Below are 14466 nucleotides of genomic sequence, written 5' to 3' on the forward strand. Positions count from 1 at the left end.
GTCTGCGTGCGGCAAGGCGGCCATCACGAAACTACTATTTTGGTATGCTGACTCATACATCTTTCAAACATCTCATTTTTTCCAGGGAATGTCTGCGATTTTGCAGTTAGCTGTCATATGGACTGAAATGGGGTAGTAAGACTTTATGATATGTTTAAATCCAGTCTCTCGGCGTCCTCAGGACTTCCATTAGGTCCCCTTCGCGAGTGCCAGCTTCCCCCATGTCGCTCATATACTCCCATCGTGCCTCTTCGGGGAGACTCATCAATATACTCTCAATCCTTGCCCCTGGTGTCATCAGCCCGAACTTTGTCCCCCGATCATACACCAAATTAAACTCGACGTATCTGCCTCTTCGTAGGAGCTGCCACCTGCGTTCCTCGGCGGTGTACGGTATTGCATGTCGTCGCGCGAGGATGGGGAGATAAGACGGGACAAACGCGGACCCAAGCGATTTAATGAGTTCGAAGATCGTGTCGGCGGTGGCAGGGCGGGCGCCGTCGGAAGACGAGGGGAGGCGTGCATGGGGTCCCTCGCTGAGATCGTCGAAGAAGATACCTCCTACGCCACGCGTCTCCCCTCGGTGCGTGATGTAGAAATACTCATCGCACCATTTCTTGAATGCGGGGAACAGCGCCGTTCCATGCTTATCACTGGCCTCCTTCAGCGTTTTGTGGAAGTGCACGGCATCGTCCTCGTACAGATACGACGGCGTCAGATCGGATCCCCCGCCGAACCACCAAGCGAGCACTTTGGGGGTCTCCGATGCATCAGTGGGCTCCGTTATTTCGAAGTATCGGTAGTTCAGATGAACGGTGGGGGCATGCGGGTTGCGCGGGTGGACCACGAGACTGAGGCCAGCGGCGAAGAACGGCAAGCTAGCGCCTTTCACATCTTCTGGTAGAGGTAAACTCGCATGATCCGCGCGCATCTGCTTTATCGCAGGGGGAGGGAGCATTCCGTGAACGATCGAGATATTCACGCCTGCTTTCTCCAGAATTGTATTCTTCGCAGTAGCTGCTTCGACTGAGGGGGGTACGGCGAAGACACAGGACTGCCCCGAGCCCCCCTGAGCGCGGATCCATGAATCGCGCTTGAATTTGGGTGCGTTGGGGTCGAGAGCTTCGAAAGCGCCTACGATCTCCTCTTGTAGAGCCCTGATATACTCCTCGACGCGCTGGCGCATAGGTTTCGTCGAAGTCATGGTGGTAATTAGGTAGCTGTGAGGATCCGAAATGCGGGTATTTGTAGTTTTTCACTCTGTGAGATGGAGCGGTCGGGAATGAGCAGAACGCGATCTAACCGGTCGAGGCAATTCTGGGTCATACTAATCCGCAGATTCAGCCCATTTTCACGTTAACGCTAGGTATCCGCTAACTACGGTGCCTTTACTTTGAATTGTTGGAGACGCGAGGAGTCAAGCTCAAGTTCAAATTGAAATTATTGGTAAGTACTTCTTGGTAAGTACTTCGATGTTACAACATTCTAGATGACGACTGGGCTACTTGATGATAGGCGGATTTCAGTCTTGCATTCTTCTACGTCGTGGAACCTGGTTTTCAAACAAGGTAATGGATGCACCATGGGGCTGGATAAGAAAAGCACGATGGTGCTTACCTGCAGATCTCATGTGTGGGAACAGCAGCGAACGGGGTATAAATATTAAGCATTCCAACAAAACTAGCGGAGGGGAATAACAAGTAGACGGCACGGAATTTAAACAAAGGTTGCAACAACAAGTCAAAAACATTAAGCACAGGATATTATTGATACTGATAGTCGTACTCGATAAACTAGCAGAAATCGCATTAGTATAAAATCATATGTGGGACATCAACGGGGGACCTACCGAGTCATACGGTCTCGAGGGTGGCTTTCCATGATAAGGCAAAGACTCGGGGAGCTCTGGTCTGCTGCCATCGTAGTCGGCAAAGGTGCCGAACTCATCGCGGTAACCTTCGTACTGATCGGGGTAGCCGCGCAATTCGTCAGGAGACGTCCTGCCCGCAGGGGCGTAGACGATGCAGCCGCTTCGAGTGAGATGGTCCCCACGTCTGTTCCAGAAGCCTTTACGCACACGACGAGTATAGCCAACTGGAGGCGTCTTCTTGCGTGGCGACGGATTGGAGAGTGGCGGCCGAATTTCCATCGGAGGAGCTGGCAGCGGGTTGGGCGGTCGGGTTTGCTGCTGCTGGGGTGCGGATTGGGGTTGATGATCAGGGCTGGTGTTCTGCGAATGACTTGGGCTGACATATGAGTGCCGAGATGGTGAGCGGTGAGAAGTCGACGAGTACGGAGTGTGGTAACTCGAGGATGGCTGAGAGTATGCTTGATAGCTGAATTGAGGATCACTTGGTGAACGCTGCGGAGGGGTTGGGGCTGGCGATGTACGTCTGGACCCTGACGACTGACGACTACTTGGTGACTGTCGAATGGGAGAATGGGTGGTACTGCTGGATGCACTATTTCGCCCGCTAGTACTAGAATATATGTTAGGATTCAAAGGTGAAGATGTTTCCGGTATTGAGCTTAGACTGGATGAACCTGATCCGCCCGGGATGGACGAAGTGCGACCTAGGCTGCGGGAGCTGGGCTTGGGCGTGGTGCCGAGCATGAGAGGGCTGAGCATAGCTGTAGGCTCGTCGGAGAGCGCGTTGACATCAGAGAGTGATGTTGAGGAGGAGGAGGATGCGTGATGCGACGTTTGCGTCGAAGACCCATACGCTGAGGTAGGCAATGACGAATGACGCGATAATTCCGCACCTCCTGGCCTGCCTGAGCCTCCTAGGGTCATGCGTTCTATTTGAGCAGCAAGTTGCGCGGCTTGTGCAACCCCCGTCGCACTCGCGTACGGATTGTTGGAATAGATTGGGGTAGAATTGCTTCGCGATGGCGGATGACTGTAATGCCCTGGAGTCCGAACAATGGAGGAGGGGAAAGTGGGCTTCAGCTCTGTATGCGACGTGAAACTTTCGTGATATAGCGGCTGGTTACGGCTGGATATCCCGGCATCAGAGTTCCGCCGCTGCGGTTCATCCCTGATTCGGTCTGCATGCGATGGTGCTCGCTCTTGTGAGGACCCACGTCGCTGCGGCGTGAGGCTATGACCGTTCGCACTTGCGTATATTTGGGGCGGTTCAGACTGATGTCTGGCAGGAGTCGCTGATTCGTGCCGTCGATGAGTAGGACCAGAGACCGACGGATCTGTCGAGTGTCTCATTGCCGCTGGAGACGCGGACCGTGCCGTATCAGACCCGTTTCTGCCGTTTATGGAACCTTGTCGGGATGGCGCAAGGCCTCGAGACTCCTGTGCGATGCGACGCCCGTTGGAATCTCTGTAATCGGCAGTTATGATACCTTCCTCTTCCTTCGTCTCAACCAAGCCTCTTGGATTCCAGATCCATGGGGTGTGGGGCTGCGCGCCATCGGTGGCAGTCCCGTAGAGTTCTTCCCTGTACGCCGAGGATTAAGCCTCTAACTCTTTCCGCATAATACATAAACGCACCTTGGTGTCATGTCAGATAGACCCAATGGATTATCCACCAACTTCTGACTAAGATATTCAGCACTCGGGGGACGTATAGGTTTTTTGTAAGGGTTGTGTGATTGTCCTTGAGCTTGGGCTTGGGCAACAGCCTGTCCGTGCGCTGCGGCGTGGGCCGACCACTGGTGACCTGCCATCCATGCTGTCTGGTTTGGGATCTGAGAGGGCTGGCGATGCTGATACGCTGGATTGAACATCCATTGTCCAGTATTCCATACCTGGGGGTTGATGTTCGCGCCCGCTGGGATGGGGGGAGGTCCTTGGAATGGTGGTTGCCAACCGGATGGATATGCGTTATGTGAAGCGGCAAGGTTCGATTGATAGTAGCTGGTGTGATCGAACCGCGACATGATGATATTATTCGCAGTAGCAAGCTTGCAAAGATGAGAGTGGGCCATGTCGAAAAAGTAGTTGTGTGGTAAAGATGGTAGTTCGTTATAAGCAATCCAGTTCAGATCAAGTACGGTACCCTCACCACAATCAAAGCGACACTGCCCGAGTGCCGTGAACAAGGATATCAGGATTGTGGATCCAACAACTGGCTCTGGATATACAGGGCCTAGCGGAGGCTTTTTGTCAAAGGGAACGGAAACAAAAAGGCTGAGGCTACTACGCACGTAACGAGTCAGTTTTCTTGTGAAATCAGTGGGCGAACATTCGAGAAGGCTGTCCAGCTGCGGCCTGCGACGAAGTTCAAAGGCGTGAACTCGGTTGATAACAAGATTCAGCCCAGCACAGCCCTTGACTTGCAAATACAGGATGACCAGACGAGGTGAGGGAGGCATTCGTATAAGCGCCCTAGATCTTAGCTCACGTGGATGACTGGCGCCCAAATCAACCTATTTAGGCCTAGCTTGGTGTATTTTTTTCTTTCCTCGACTACCAACCACGCTTTATGGAGAGCGAACAGGATACGAAGCTAGCAGAAGGCGATACCAATGTGGTGACAAACAGTGAAAGCGTTTCTGTTGAGCAGAAACGCAAAGCGTCGCGCAGGCCTTCTCCCCCTCCCTCTCCGCTGAAGCGTACCATCTTTTTCGTATTTACTGGCTTTCTGTTCTGGTTCCTGGTTGCTAAATTGTTCGGCCTCGGGCAACAAAAGGAGCCTGAGATAGTATACGCACAGAGGTCCGTAGGCCAGTTCTTCCTTTTTGTTGAAATCTCGTTGATCTTGGGGCGCAGATATTCGAAAGAATACAAGTTTAGACCCGCGGCGAGCCCCATCATCACAGAAACGTTGAAAGATGGTCGAATACGGCTACGAGGTACTTACCCCACGCCGACGCCGACATCGAAAGACATCGAGTTAAAGGACAAAGGGAAGGGGAGGAAGAAGCGTCGCTCGAAGTCTCGGAAACTCAAGAAACCTCAAACCACTCGTTAGCTACCTTCTTATCGGATTGTACGGGATATACTATAGGTGCGCCCGCGTTTTTTGATGTTTCCCCTAGGCGATACTGACTTTCGTAGGGATTCCATAATGGATATTGATGTTTTCCCGCTATGGACCTTGTTCTCAATGCATATCGTTCTCGCAATATCCGCTGCGTGCCCTCAACGCGTTGAAATCCAAGTCATCGAATCATATAGCGCCTTTGAGGTGTGTACTATTATTTGCTTCGTTCTTATGATGTCAAGTCTTTTGTTGTACGATATTGTCAATGACCTCGAGAGGCATAGACGATCAAATGAGTTATACTTTTCTACAACGGTATCTGAACTATGCCTTATTCCTTTGCCTTGCTTTGACTTCCTATCAAATACTGATCCATCATTCCATAGATTCATGTTGCGTGTCTGGTAGCTACGTTCGGGGCTCGTTGTGCCAGGCCACAGGCCAAATGCGAACTCGTTGCTTGATGTGAGTCAATCCTCTCCTAGTGGTCGGCGACGATGTCACTTTTATTCACACTGTACGACCATAATATCCATGGGTATACTCCTCTACAACGGTATCTGAGCCTATCTATTATTCCTCCTTGCCTTCTCATATTGGATGCTCAGCGTACTTACCTTCTCTCTTAGTTCCCTCTCTCTCGGGCCCACATTTCCGTGAACATCTAGACGAGTGAGTCCGTTTGTCCCTATTCTTTGCCCTCTTGTTCGTTTCCAGTTACGGTATATGATGACTCTTATATTCACACTGTACGACGTTGCCATTGGTCGAAATGACCGTGGCACCGATGAGTATACTTTTTCTACAACGGTATCTGATTTTACTGGCTGGCTTTTCCTCCTTTCGCTCTGAGAACGCCGAGCACTGATTAGACTTGCCCTCAGATACGTGTTGGTATATATTGTTAGGTGTCATCGAACCCGCTGTGCCCTTTTACTGATGTATATCTAAACACTACTTTGCTTGGTTTTAGTCTAACTTGTGTCAATCGATGTTTTCATGATTTTAAGAAAAAGAAGTCTGAAATAGCAAGCAGGAAGGTTCACTCAGAAGATGCCGCAGGCTTGCAATTAGCTGGAACATAGCAGGGTACAAAACAATGTCTGAGTCAGAATGATACAATCAAGCGATTAGTTACTTATGAAACTCTAGACAACCAGTGCCGATGATCATGTAGAGTACCTGTCTAAGGGGGAGGTCGGAAGGGGAGCAAGATGTATACGTAGTCTCCAAAGATACAGAGGATCATACAATCGTGACTGAAGGAAGTGCAATAAGCAATAGGGCCGCAAGGGATGCGAGCACTGATATCCTTGGGATTTGTAATGGTTGTGCTAATGAGGTATTAGGGACTTCTCCTGCGGGTTCGCCATCGTCTGCAGGCACTCCACCGTTTGGACGGGAGACTGGGGTGGGCGTCAACTGGACATTGGTAGTGGCAGTGATAGTAGCCGCCCCATCTACAATGAGAGCCGTGCCAATGGCAGTGGGGGCGGCACTAGGCGTTGGAGCGACGCCTCCAGTTGTGTATGCACGTAGGTAGTTTATTTCGAAGAATGCGTCGTCAAAGCGGGCACCGGGGCCAACGACGTTGTCGTTGTACTAAGTGTATATCAGCGCTCGTGCATGCACGGACATACAGGAGCTCTTACACATATTCCTGTAGGGCCTGAACTGCCACATGCAGGTGTATACTGCTCCGGAAGGCCTGCCCTACATCACACGGCGTGTTGGACGGGGTCTAAGAAGGATGATGAAGCACGAAGGCTTACCAGCTACCGCACAGCGTGATATCTAGGACGATGTTCTGGGCGCTGAAGAACTGGGTGATGTTGCATGACGTCGAGGGATAGCTAGCGGAGGGCGGGCCCCATTGGGATACATCCATCGGCGATGTCGCCGTCGCTTGAATTACGGAAGGCGGAATATTGGCGCGCTGGATTGGTGTGAGTGGTTCTGACGTCTCGGGGCAACACGAGGCAAACAATCTAACTCACACTCCAAAACCACATGCTGTCCTTAACTGCGTCAGCGTGATGCAGTCGATACTCGATATGAGTGCTACTCACAATACTCCGGCTACATCAAACTGCACGGCCCAAACGCCCCCGCCGGCCGCAGCGAACGGTGCCCCGAGGCTACCGGGCGACGTTTCTGCAACCACGCAGCCCGAGGGTTCCGAGCAATCGTTCTCGCGGGTGATGCCCATTTGGTTCGGGGGCGTGGTGTGCGTGCAGCCAGGCAGTGTATGCAACGCCATTTGGTTGCTGGTCATCAGGTTTATCCCTTCCATTATGCTATGTGAAGGTCAGAGAAGGTCGCGATCCCCAAGGGAAGAAACACGCACTCGATTTCACCTGCATCCTCGTCAGTGAAGGCTGCGCGGACCATAGAAGTGATGATGATTGACCTGTGTCAGGCCACTCTCCCGTCCCCTTCGTCCAGAAGGCGGGCCAAACCTGCTCTGCGTCAGTGCGTGCAATTTGATGACAATGGCCTCGAGAGATCACCGACCGAGCATCCGAATGGTAAATGAACTGCATCTAGAATCCACAGGCTTCCGACGCCGTAAGCTTCTTGGGTCGTGATCCGGATAGAAGCACGCTTCTCGTTGAAAGGTACGTCGCTGACATTGTCGACTTTGAGCACGGCGCGCTGGGCGTCGTTGATGTATACCAGCCCCTGCGTGAACGCGTCGTTCCTGTTCAGCCACCATACGTCTCCTACCAAATATTCTCAGTTGTCAATTCAAGGACCGAGAGAATGAACACCAGGGACGTACCCAAGGTCAAATTGTCCCAAGACCCAAAGAAATCCCAGCCGTCGAAAAAGGTCTGCCCCGAGTAGTCTCGCACCAAATCATAGGAAACGACTGAAGTCGGACCAGTGATCGTGGCTACGGTCAACGACAGCAGAAAGCCGAACATTGTCGCCGGGGTGAGGGGGGCAGAGGGGAAAAGGATACTGTTGAGTTAGCACTGCGCAACAGCATTTGGGGAACATCTTGCATCATATAGCAGCAATCGCTCCTCGCCTCCCCGAGCTCTCCACGAGGCCGACGCCACCGATCAGTTCACGCTTGCAAGTTCTTTCCATAGAGCGAATTGGTATATCTGAAAACGCAGATTCAAATAGACGTAACATCGATGGTGAAACGGTATCATGCTTGCCTTCCATTGCTGTGAGCAAGCGGCACGGGTTCGACTCCCGTTCGATGTATGATCGAATTATTTTTTTGTCAGTGAACCTGAAATTTCACACGATCAGTACTCATTTCCCACGCTCATAACGCGCTCCTCCGCTCTTCTCCGTCTTGAGCTCATCCACTTCAACCAGCAACACTTGTGCCCTTTCCTATTCCCGTCAAAATGTCTTAGTGAGTGCCACTCTGCATCCTGCTGTTGACCGCCTTCTGACCTGGACTCTTGCTCTCATCTCCTCGTGCTATCCTACTCGCATTGTTGCTTGGTTATAACCGCATAAAAATCGCGATATCCCTACCTTGCGTGCTTTCAGCGTCATCCTCGGCCGCGCCATCAAGTCGGAGTACCTTGCGCTTGGTACCATCTTCTCCACCATCGGCGTCGCGTCTCTCTTTACTGGTGGAAAGAAGGCCGAGCCTATACCCGCCCCGGGCAAGTCAATCATTGAGACAGTAAAGGAAGCCGTGCCTATAAATGCTGGCTCGAGGTACGTTTCGTTCAGCCTCCCTGAAATACAACTTTGCTCAACTCTAGTCGTTTAACTCGTATGAATAGCGAGGAAGAGCAATTGTGCGTCTACCCCCCTTGTTCCTGCACGAATCTTCGACGTACTGACTTAATAGGGTGGACAGCATCAGGAAATATATTGCGGAAGCAGAGAAGGAAGCAAAACACTAGACCTACCGGAAACGAGGTGGCTTTGTGCCTTCATCACCTACATCCACTTGTAGACCAATTCAAGCATTCTTTCGACATGATCTACGCATCCTATTGTTTGTTGATCTAGATGCATGAATCCCGGTATTGCGAAATTGGCATGCTGAATCGTGTTTATCTTCATACTTCAAGAGTGGTCTCCTTGAGCCATGCTAGCTAGGAAACCTTGTTCCCGACTCTTAATACGGGTCTCCCAGGTATAGAAGCCGTCGGTAAACGTCGGCTACAGTCCTTCAACGACTGCGCCCATCCTTCTATTGCTGCTTGCATCTTCGTTCCATCTCAGTTTGGGCGGCCAACACACTCACCTTAACCGTTCTTGTGACTTTGCTTACCGTGGGATTTATCTGCCTATTGAACATTTAAACCTTTGATATGATCCTCCGCCATCAATGTACAGCGCGGTTCATACGCACGTTTGTCCGAAGACTCCTACACGTTAAACATAAAAGCAGTGAGCGAGGTACGGTCTGCTCGAGTACCACCTCCCCGAACGTCGAACTGACTTCCAATGGCGTTGGCCAGATCCTCTTGCTCAATGGTGACAACGGCGTACGAGGTATCCTGAGTTGTATGATCGTCGGCGCGACTGCGACGTTGACAAATTCATACAGGCCGTCCCTGGGTTCTTCATTCACGACAATCCGAACGCCACAGTCTCAGATCCGGTACCCATCGCTGCACCCAACTGATCGCGACTCCCCTCACAGCTTTCAATTGTAGATCCCCCCGAGCTTTGGGCTGCTCGACAGTACATCTCCCGACAGATGGACTAAACTCTTCCACCAGATTGCTGAGCTGAACAGCAAATCTAAGAGTCACGGCGGCTCTGAGGTGGAGTTCAAGTTGTTCTTTCTCGGAAGACACGGAGAAGGGTTTCGTGAGTGGAATGAGCGACATTCGGACGGATGTAGTGTTAACACGATATATTCTCCTGATAGACAACGTCGCTGAGGCGAAATACGGTACACCTGCATGGGACGCGTATGTTTCGCTCTATCACGATGCATTATGCTTCTCTGATCATCTTCGTAGGCATTGGTCTAAACTCGACGGCGACGGAGAGATTGTATGGGGGCGTACGTTCTGCCGCATATAGTCCTCCGAGCATATCCAAATGACCTCGTATCTAGCCGACGCCGAACTGACCCCCCTAGGCATTTCTCAAGCCCAAACCGCACACAACGCCTTCGCGACTGAATTCGCGAGCGGACTCAGGATCCCCGACGCGACGTATGTCAGTCCCTTGTCAAGGGCACTGAGGACGTTCGAAATTACGTTTGATGGTCTGTTCTCTGGGGGGCATCGTGGTGAAGACGATTTCGAGGTCGGGCAGAAGGGGAAGGGCAGAATCCAGAAAGCGACCGTCCTAGAGGTGAGAGCTCTCGCACCTATGTCGATGGCATGGCCGGTCTGATGGGCACCCTCTACTAGGCCTGCAGAGAACAATACGGAGTACACACCTGCGACCTCCGGCGTTCAAGAACGTTTATCTTCTCTACGTTCTCCCACATAACTGCGTTACCTCCAAAGCTGGACACGCACTCTCCATTCCCTTTGACGGAGAACGATGAACTATGGACACCCGACGAGAGGGAGACCAACGACCACGTCGCTGCTAGAGTCAAGACGGTATTGGATGTAGTGTTCGAGAAGGAGAGGGGGGACTGTGAGTTTTGTCTTCTTGCTCGGTCCACGGACGCTTCTGTAGTGGTCCTTGATTCTGACTTGTTTCGAGTGCCTAGTCATATCGATTACGGCGCATAGCGGGATGATCAATGGGTTTTTGGCGAGTATTGGAAGACCTTCCTTCTCGCTTGGGACAGGCGGTGAGCATTCTTTCCCTCCCTCACCCTCCCTTCGTCCTGTTCTGATCGATTCGTCCCTTGTAGGTGTCCTGCCCGTCGTGGTGAAGGGCACACGAGCACATACATGTTCGCGAGATACGCTCTAAAGGGTTGGCATGCCCGTACAGATAAGAATAAACAACAGTCGGGCAAGTTTAGACGACCTTCTCTGCACATTTATCAGCCTTGCGCACCTGAAAGTGCTGGATTTGCGTGTCCCGGAGGAAAACTTGTCTGCGCTTGAGGGACACGAACCCATTGTTTGAGCACTTTTTCAAGCATCCTTACTTGAGTATTTAGCACGCGAGCTCGTAGACACTGACTGCCCATATAATAGACAATGATCTAGCAAGACACGGGCCGCCCGGGGCGCGGATGCCCTCTTCTAATGCTTGCATCAATAATTGGTTTTGTGATGCAAGTATAGTTATCATGCTTTCCTGTAAACTAGACTGCCTCCAGCTTCTGAATAACCTAAGTACCCAATATTTGACCTTGACAGTGCCAGGATCGGACTCATGCAAGTAATATGAGAGCTTCAATTGTGTGTCACTCTCAGGCTGGCTACCGTGTGACCGTCAGGTGATGAGCACTTCAGCTAACTCACCTCTTCCACCCAAGGCCATGTCTTGAACTCGTCAATTGGACTGAGAGAATGTCCTTGATCACAGATACAGAGTGAGTTGCCATCGAATACTATGCCGCTACTCCTCCAATCTACTGCAGTTATTTGATCCATCGTCTTCGGTTGTCTTACCTTCGCGATGTAGACGACCCCTACGGCCCGCGCGTAATATCGCTCGACCCATCGTACCACAACAATCCGTACATCGTTGCTTCAGGCCTCGCAGACGCAGACCGCTGGCCGGAGATTGCAGCGCCACCCAGCCCTCCACTTAGCGAAGATGAAACCGACCGGCCCTCTGGCTTTCCCGGAGCGAAACTCAAGTATACTCGGACGATAATGGGAAACAAATCAGGAGCAATAGGCTACAGAGTACATGGAAAGCGGCAGTCGGAGTCAAAGAGGATGTCCGGAACCCCCAAGCAAGAAGATGTGCAGAACTTTATGTCGGCTGGTGCGCCCGTTCAGGACGTTCTGAATAACGCGGCACCCATAAGCAGCAATCTCAACCAGCAGGGGGCGAATGGGAACTGGGCTCCTGCAGCTGTTCTGTCAAAGTCCGTAGACGGAGCTGAGCCCACGCCTGCGGAACCTGTTCCGCCTGCGCCGAAAGTGGTGCAGTTTATTCCCAAATTCAAAGGAGCAGCAGAAATGGAGGCCAGGCGCAAGGCAAGAATGGTGGCTCGACGGCAGGCACCCGGCGCTGCGAAACCGCCCCCATTGGCGATCGACTCATCTGACGAAGACGACCCTCCTCCACCTGTAGAAGAGAGTCTTGACGATAGTGATGTTGATTCGGATTTTGGTGTGCCCGCCAATATCGATGAGGAGGATGAATTTGACCCGTAAGTCCCCCACTTTCTGAGCGCGTTCTGCAATGGCTAACAGCTAGAATAGCGATTTCGCAGCCTCACGAACACCAGGGATCAATTCCGATAGCCCGTCCGATGTCAACTCAATACTGTCCAGTTCTATTCCGTCTACCTCGAATTCCTCTGTCCCGATTTCCCCCCCAGCCCCCCAGCCATCCCGAAAAACCGATATTAACCTTACTGTCCCATCAATCCGTCCACCTCGCCTGCGTTCCAAGGCTTCTGCCAATCTTGGGTCGTCAAACACACATTACACTAAAGCAGGCGATTCGGACCGGTACTACCCCCCTCGCAAACTAGACACAGGTGGTCGGATGCGTGACTCCTCCCAGACTACCGAAACCACCGCTCCCCCTTCTCAAGACGTGTTCTTTGCAAGGCGCCCAGTAGCACCGATAAAACCTCTCAAATCGGCATTGACTGCTATGCTTGCGTCGACCGCCGGGTCAACGAATCCATTCGCGGAACTCTACGCTGCAATATCCGGCCGAGCTGAGACTGCCTCAATAACCCTGCAAGTATATTTCCCGCATTCGCAACAGCCAGACAAGCCCATGCAGTTAGTAGTGAGGAAGGATGCATCAGTGGAAGAAGTCATAGGCTTCGCATTGTGGAGCTACTGGGAGGAAGCCTGGTTGCCTAAACTCGACGAAGGACTATCTGGAGAAGACGACCCAAAATGGAGGATTCGGCTTTCCGCTATTGGTTGGATAATGCGGCTGGCTGAAGAGGATGGCGAAGTGGACGATGACTTTCCTCGTAGGTTGTTTCGGAATAATGAAGAACAAACATAACGATCGTCCCTGTAGCTCCGGATCGCAATGGGAAGATTCTCAAGTTCAAGGATGCAGACGCCTTCGCTATACTCGAAGCGTCACATGCCCAAAGTGAGTCCTCTCTCCAAGCGGACGATCGGTTGTAGCTGATCAAAATTACGATAGCACAACAAAATGAGATTTTGGAGGGGAAGATACAGCGCAGGCCATCTAGAACTACTGCTGCCGCTCGCAAGGTCTCAGATAAGCCGCCACCTGCAAGTCTGGCCGTTCCTACCCCTAGCGGAAGCAATCCTATCTTCGGTTCCAGCTTTTCTTCTGCGCCTCTGTCTACGTCCCTTGGCCCGTCGTCCTATGGCCCTCAAATATTCTTGCGCATCAGAGTTGCTGATACTGCTGACGCTGTCCATATCTCCACCACCATCAATGTGTAAGCCCTCCGCTGGTTGGTTTCCTTGCTACGTTTACTTAATTTTCCTCTTCATAGCTCTGCTGGCATGTATATGCAAGAAGCTCTGGAGCTGGTGTGTCGGAAAAGAAAATTAGCAAACCCCAACGACTATGTTCTGCTCGTGGCGGATAAGAGTTTGGTCATCGCTCTCGACCGAACGGTCGCCAGTTTGGCGGGGACACGAGAACTCGTTCTGATGAAGAAGAGTGCCCTAACCGAACTGGGGGGTGTTATGGAACCCGGACGCACTACGGATCCGAATGGTGCGTCTCACATGAATGATTTCTCGTCGATTACTTAGCCCTTTCGACCAGCTTCCATTTTCAAGCGCATGTCTGATGTGCCAGAGACGCAGTATCCTGCTACGTCAGAGTATGACCTGGCTTACAAGGTGGGCTTCGTGATGTCGTAGGTTCCGTATGGTTAGCTAATCGTCGTGCGTTCAGAAATACACAATATACCGCAAGATGCCTATGCTAGTGACCAGACAAGAGCGTACCCTTGCTATTGATGGCGTGTATCTCCATGTAAGTGCACTAACTTCCGCCGGCAAGGAAGCATACTCACACCCAATCCTTAGATCATGCCGTCAGCAAACAAGGCGAAGAATGTATTTGACAGCGGAAGGACGCTGTCCTATCACATTAAAAGCATCGCCGACTGTCAGCAATCCACTAAGTCTTCCTCAATATTCAGGCTAGTTGTCAATCGCTCTTCCGGCAAGAAGCAGTACGACTACGAGGCGGAGAGCCCCAAGTACGCTAGTATGTGAACATTCTCTCATAGGCATGCAGTATCCATATCTGATTGTGCCCAGATGAAATTGTCCAAAAAGTCAGGGCGTTGAAGTCGACGGTAGAACGCTCGGGGACCGTAAATAGATCACGAAGGAGTAGGCACGTTATCTAGGATGTTATGCTCACGGATGTATGATTAGCCCGTATACCCATATACCCACATGTTTCCTGGTCAGAAAGTGACAGAATTCCCGCATACAGTTGCGGTCACCATCTTCTCACTACAGGAGTAGTTGAG

The 14466-nt window shown here is 51.6% G+C and overlaps 7 protein-coding genes and 1 non-coding gene across 8 annotated transcripts; 5 read left to right on the top strand and 3 right to left on the bottom strand.

Annotated features, from left to right (window-relative positions):
* Positions 1–154: 154 nt before the first annotated feature.
* On the bottom strand, positions 155–1204 carry HEM13 (Coproporphyrinogen-III oxidase; the record flags this gene model as incomplete). The annotated part of the gene is made up of 1 exon (XM_036775571.1): positions 155–1204. One exon carries the CDS (start codon positions 1202–1204, stop codon positions 155–157), a length of 1050 nt encoding a protein of 349 aa, XP_036631590.1.
* A 559-nt stretch (positions 1205–1763) lies between these two features.
* On the bottom strand, positions 1764–3942 carry PC9H_006017 (uncharacterized protein; the record flags this gene model as incomplete). The annotated part of the gene is made up of 3 exons (XM_036775572.1): positions 1764–1793; positions 1850–3452; positions 3506–3942. The coding sequence occupies 3 exons, from the start codon at positions 3940–3942 to the stop codon at positions 1764–1766; spliced, it is 2070 nt and encodes a 689-aa protein (XP_036631591.1).
* Positions 3943–4439: 497 nt separating this feature from the next.
* Positions 4440–4928, top strand: PC9H_006018 (uncharacterized protein; the record flags this gene model as incomplete). Its single annotated transcript, XM_036775573.1, has 2 exons — positions 4440–4672; positions 4727–4928. The coding sequence occupies 2 exons, from the start codon at positions 4440–4442 to the stop codon at positions 4926–4928; spliced, it is 435 nt and encodes a 144-aa protein (XP_036631592.1).
* Positions 4929–6185: 1257 nt separating this feature from the next.
* PC9H_006019 (uncharacterized protein) lies at positions 6186–7867 on the bottom strand (the record flags this gene model as incomplete). Its single annotated transcript, XM_036775574.1, has 8 exons — positions 6186–6542; positions 6593–6653; positions 6713–6876; positions 6938–6953; positions 7010–7237; positions 7329–7399; positions 7455–7663; positions 7723–7867. 8 exons carry the CDS (start codon positions 7865–7867, stop codon positions 6186–6188), a joined length of 1251 nt encoding a protein of 416 aa, XP_036631593.1.
* A 213-nt stretch (positions 7868–8080) lies between these two features.
* Positions 8081–8159, top strand: PC9H_006020. Its single transcript has one exon. It is a non-coding gene; the product is annotated as a tRNA-Gly (tRNA).
* Positions 8160–8308: 149 nt separating this feature from the next.
* Positions 8309–8821, top strand: PC9H_006021 (uncharacterized protein; the record flags this gene model as incomplete). Its single annotated transcript, XM_036775575.1, has 4 exons — positions 8309–8316; positions 8457–8630; positions 8699–8713; positions 8767–8821. The coding sequence occupies 4 exons, from the start codon at positions 8309–8311 to the stop codon at positions 8819–8821; spliced, it is 252 nt and encodes an 83-aa protein (XP_036631594.1).
* Positions 8822–9371: 550 nt separating this feature from the next.
* Positions 9372–10814, top strand: PC9H_006022 (uncharacterized protein; the record flags this gene model as incomplete). Its single annotated transcript, XM_036775576.1, has 9 exons — positions 9372–9412; positions 9613–9740; positions 9802–9844; positions 9896–9939; positions 9994–10150; positions 10188–10226; positions 10303–10529; positions 10606–10689; positions 10753–10814. 9 exons carry the CDS (start codon positions 9372–9374, stop codon positions 10812–10814), a joined length of 825 nt encoding a protein of 274 aa, XP_036631595.1.
* Positions 10815–11362: 548 nt separating this feature from the next.
* On the top strand, positions 11363–14340 carry PC9H_006023 (uncharacterized protein; the record flags this gene model as incomplete). The annotated part of the gene is made up of 10 exons (XM_036775577.1): positions 11363–11385; positions 11434–12177; positions 12230–12963; positions 13014–13091; positions 13146–13410; positions 13468–13694; positions 13746–13822; positions 13878–13958; positions 14012–14195; positions 14249–14340. 10 exons carry the CDS (start codon positions 11363–11365, stop codon positions 14338–14340), a joined length of 2505 nt encoding a protein of 834 aa, XP_036631596.1.
* Positions 14341–14466: the final 126 nt, after the last annotated feature.

The sequence above is a fragment of the Pleurotus ostreatus genome, assembly GCF_014466165.1.
Source record: "Pleurotus ostreatus strain PC9 chromosome Unknown scaffold_4, whole genome shotgun sequence".
Classification (NCBI taxonomy): domain Eukaryota; kingdom Fungi; phylum Basidiomycota; class Agaricomycetes; order Agaricales; family Pleurotaceae; genus Pleurotus; species Pleurotus ostreatus.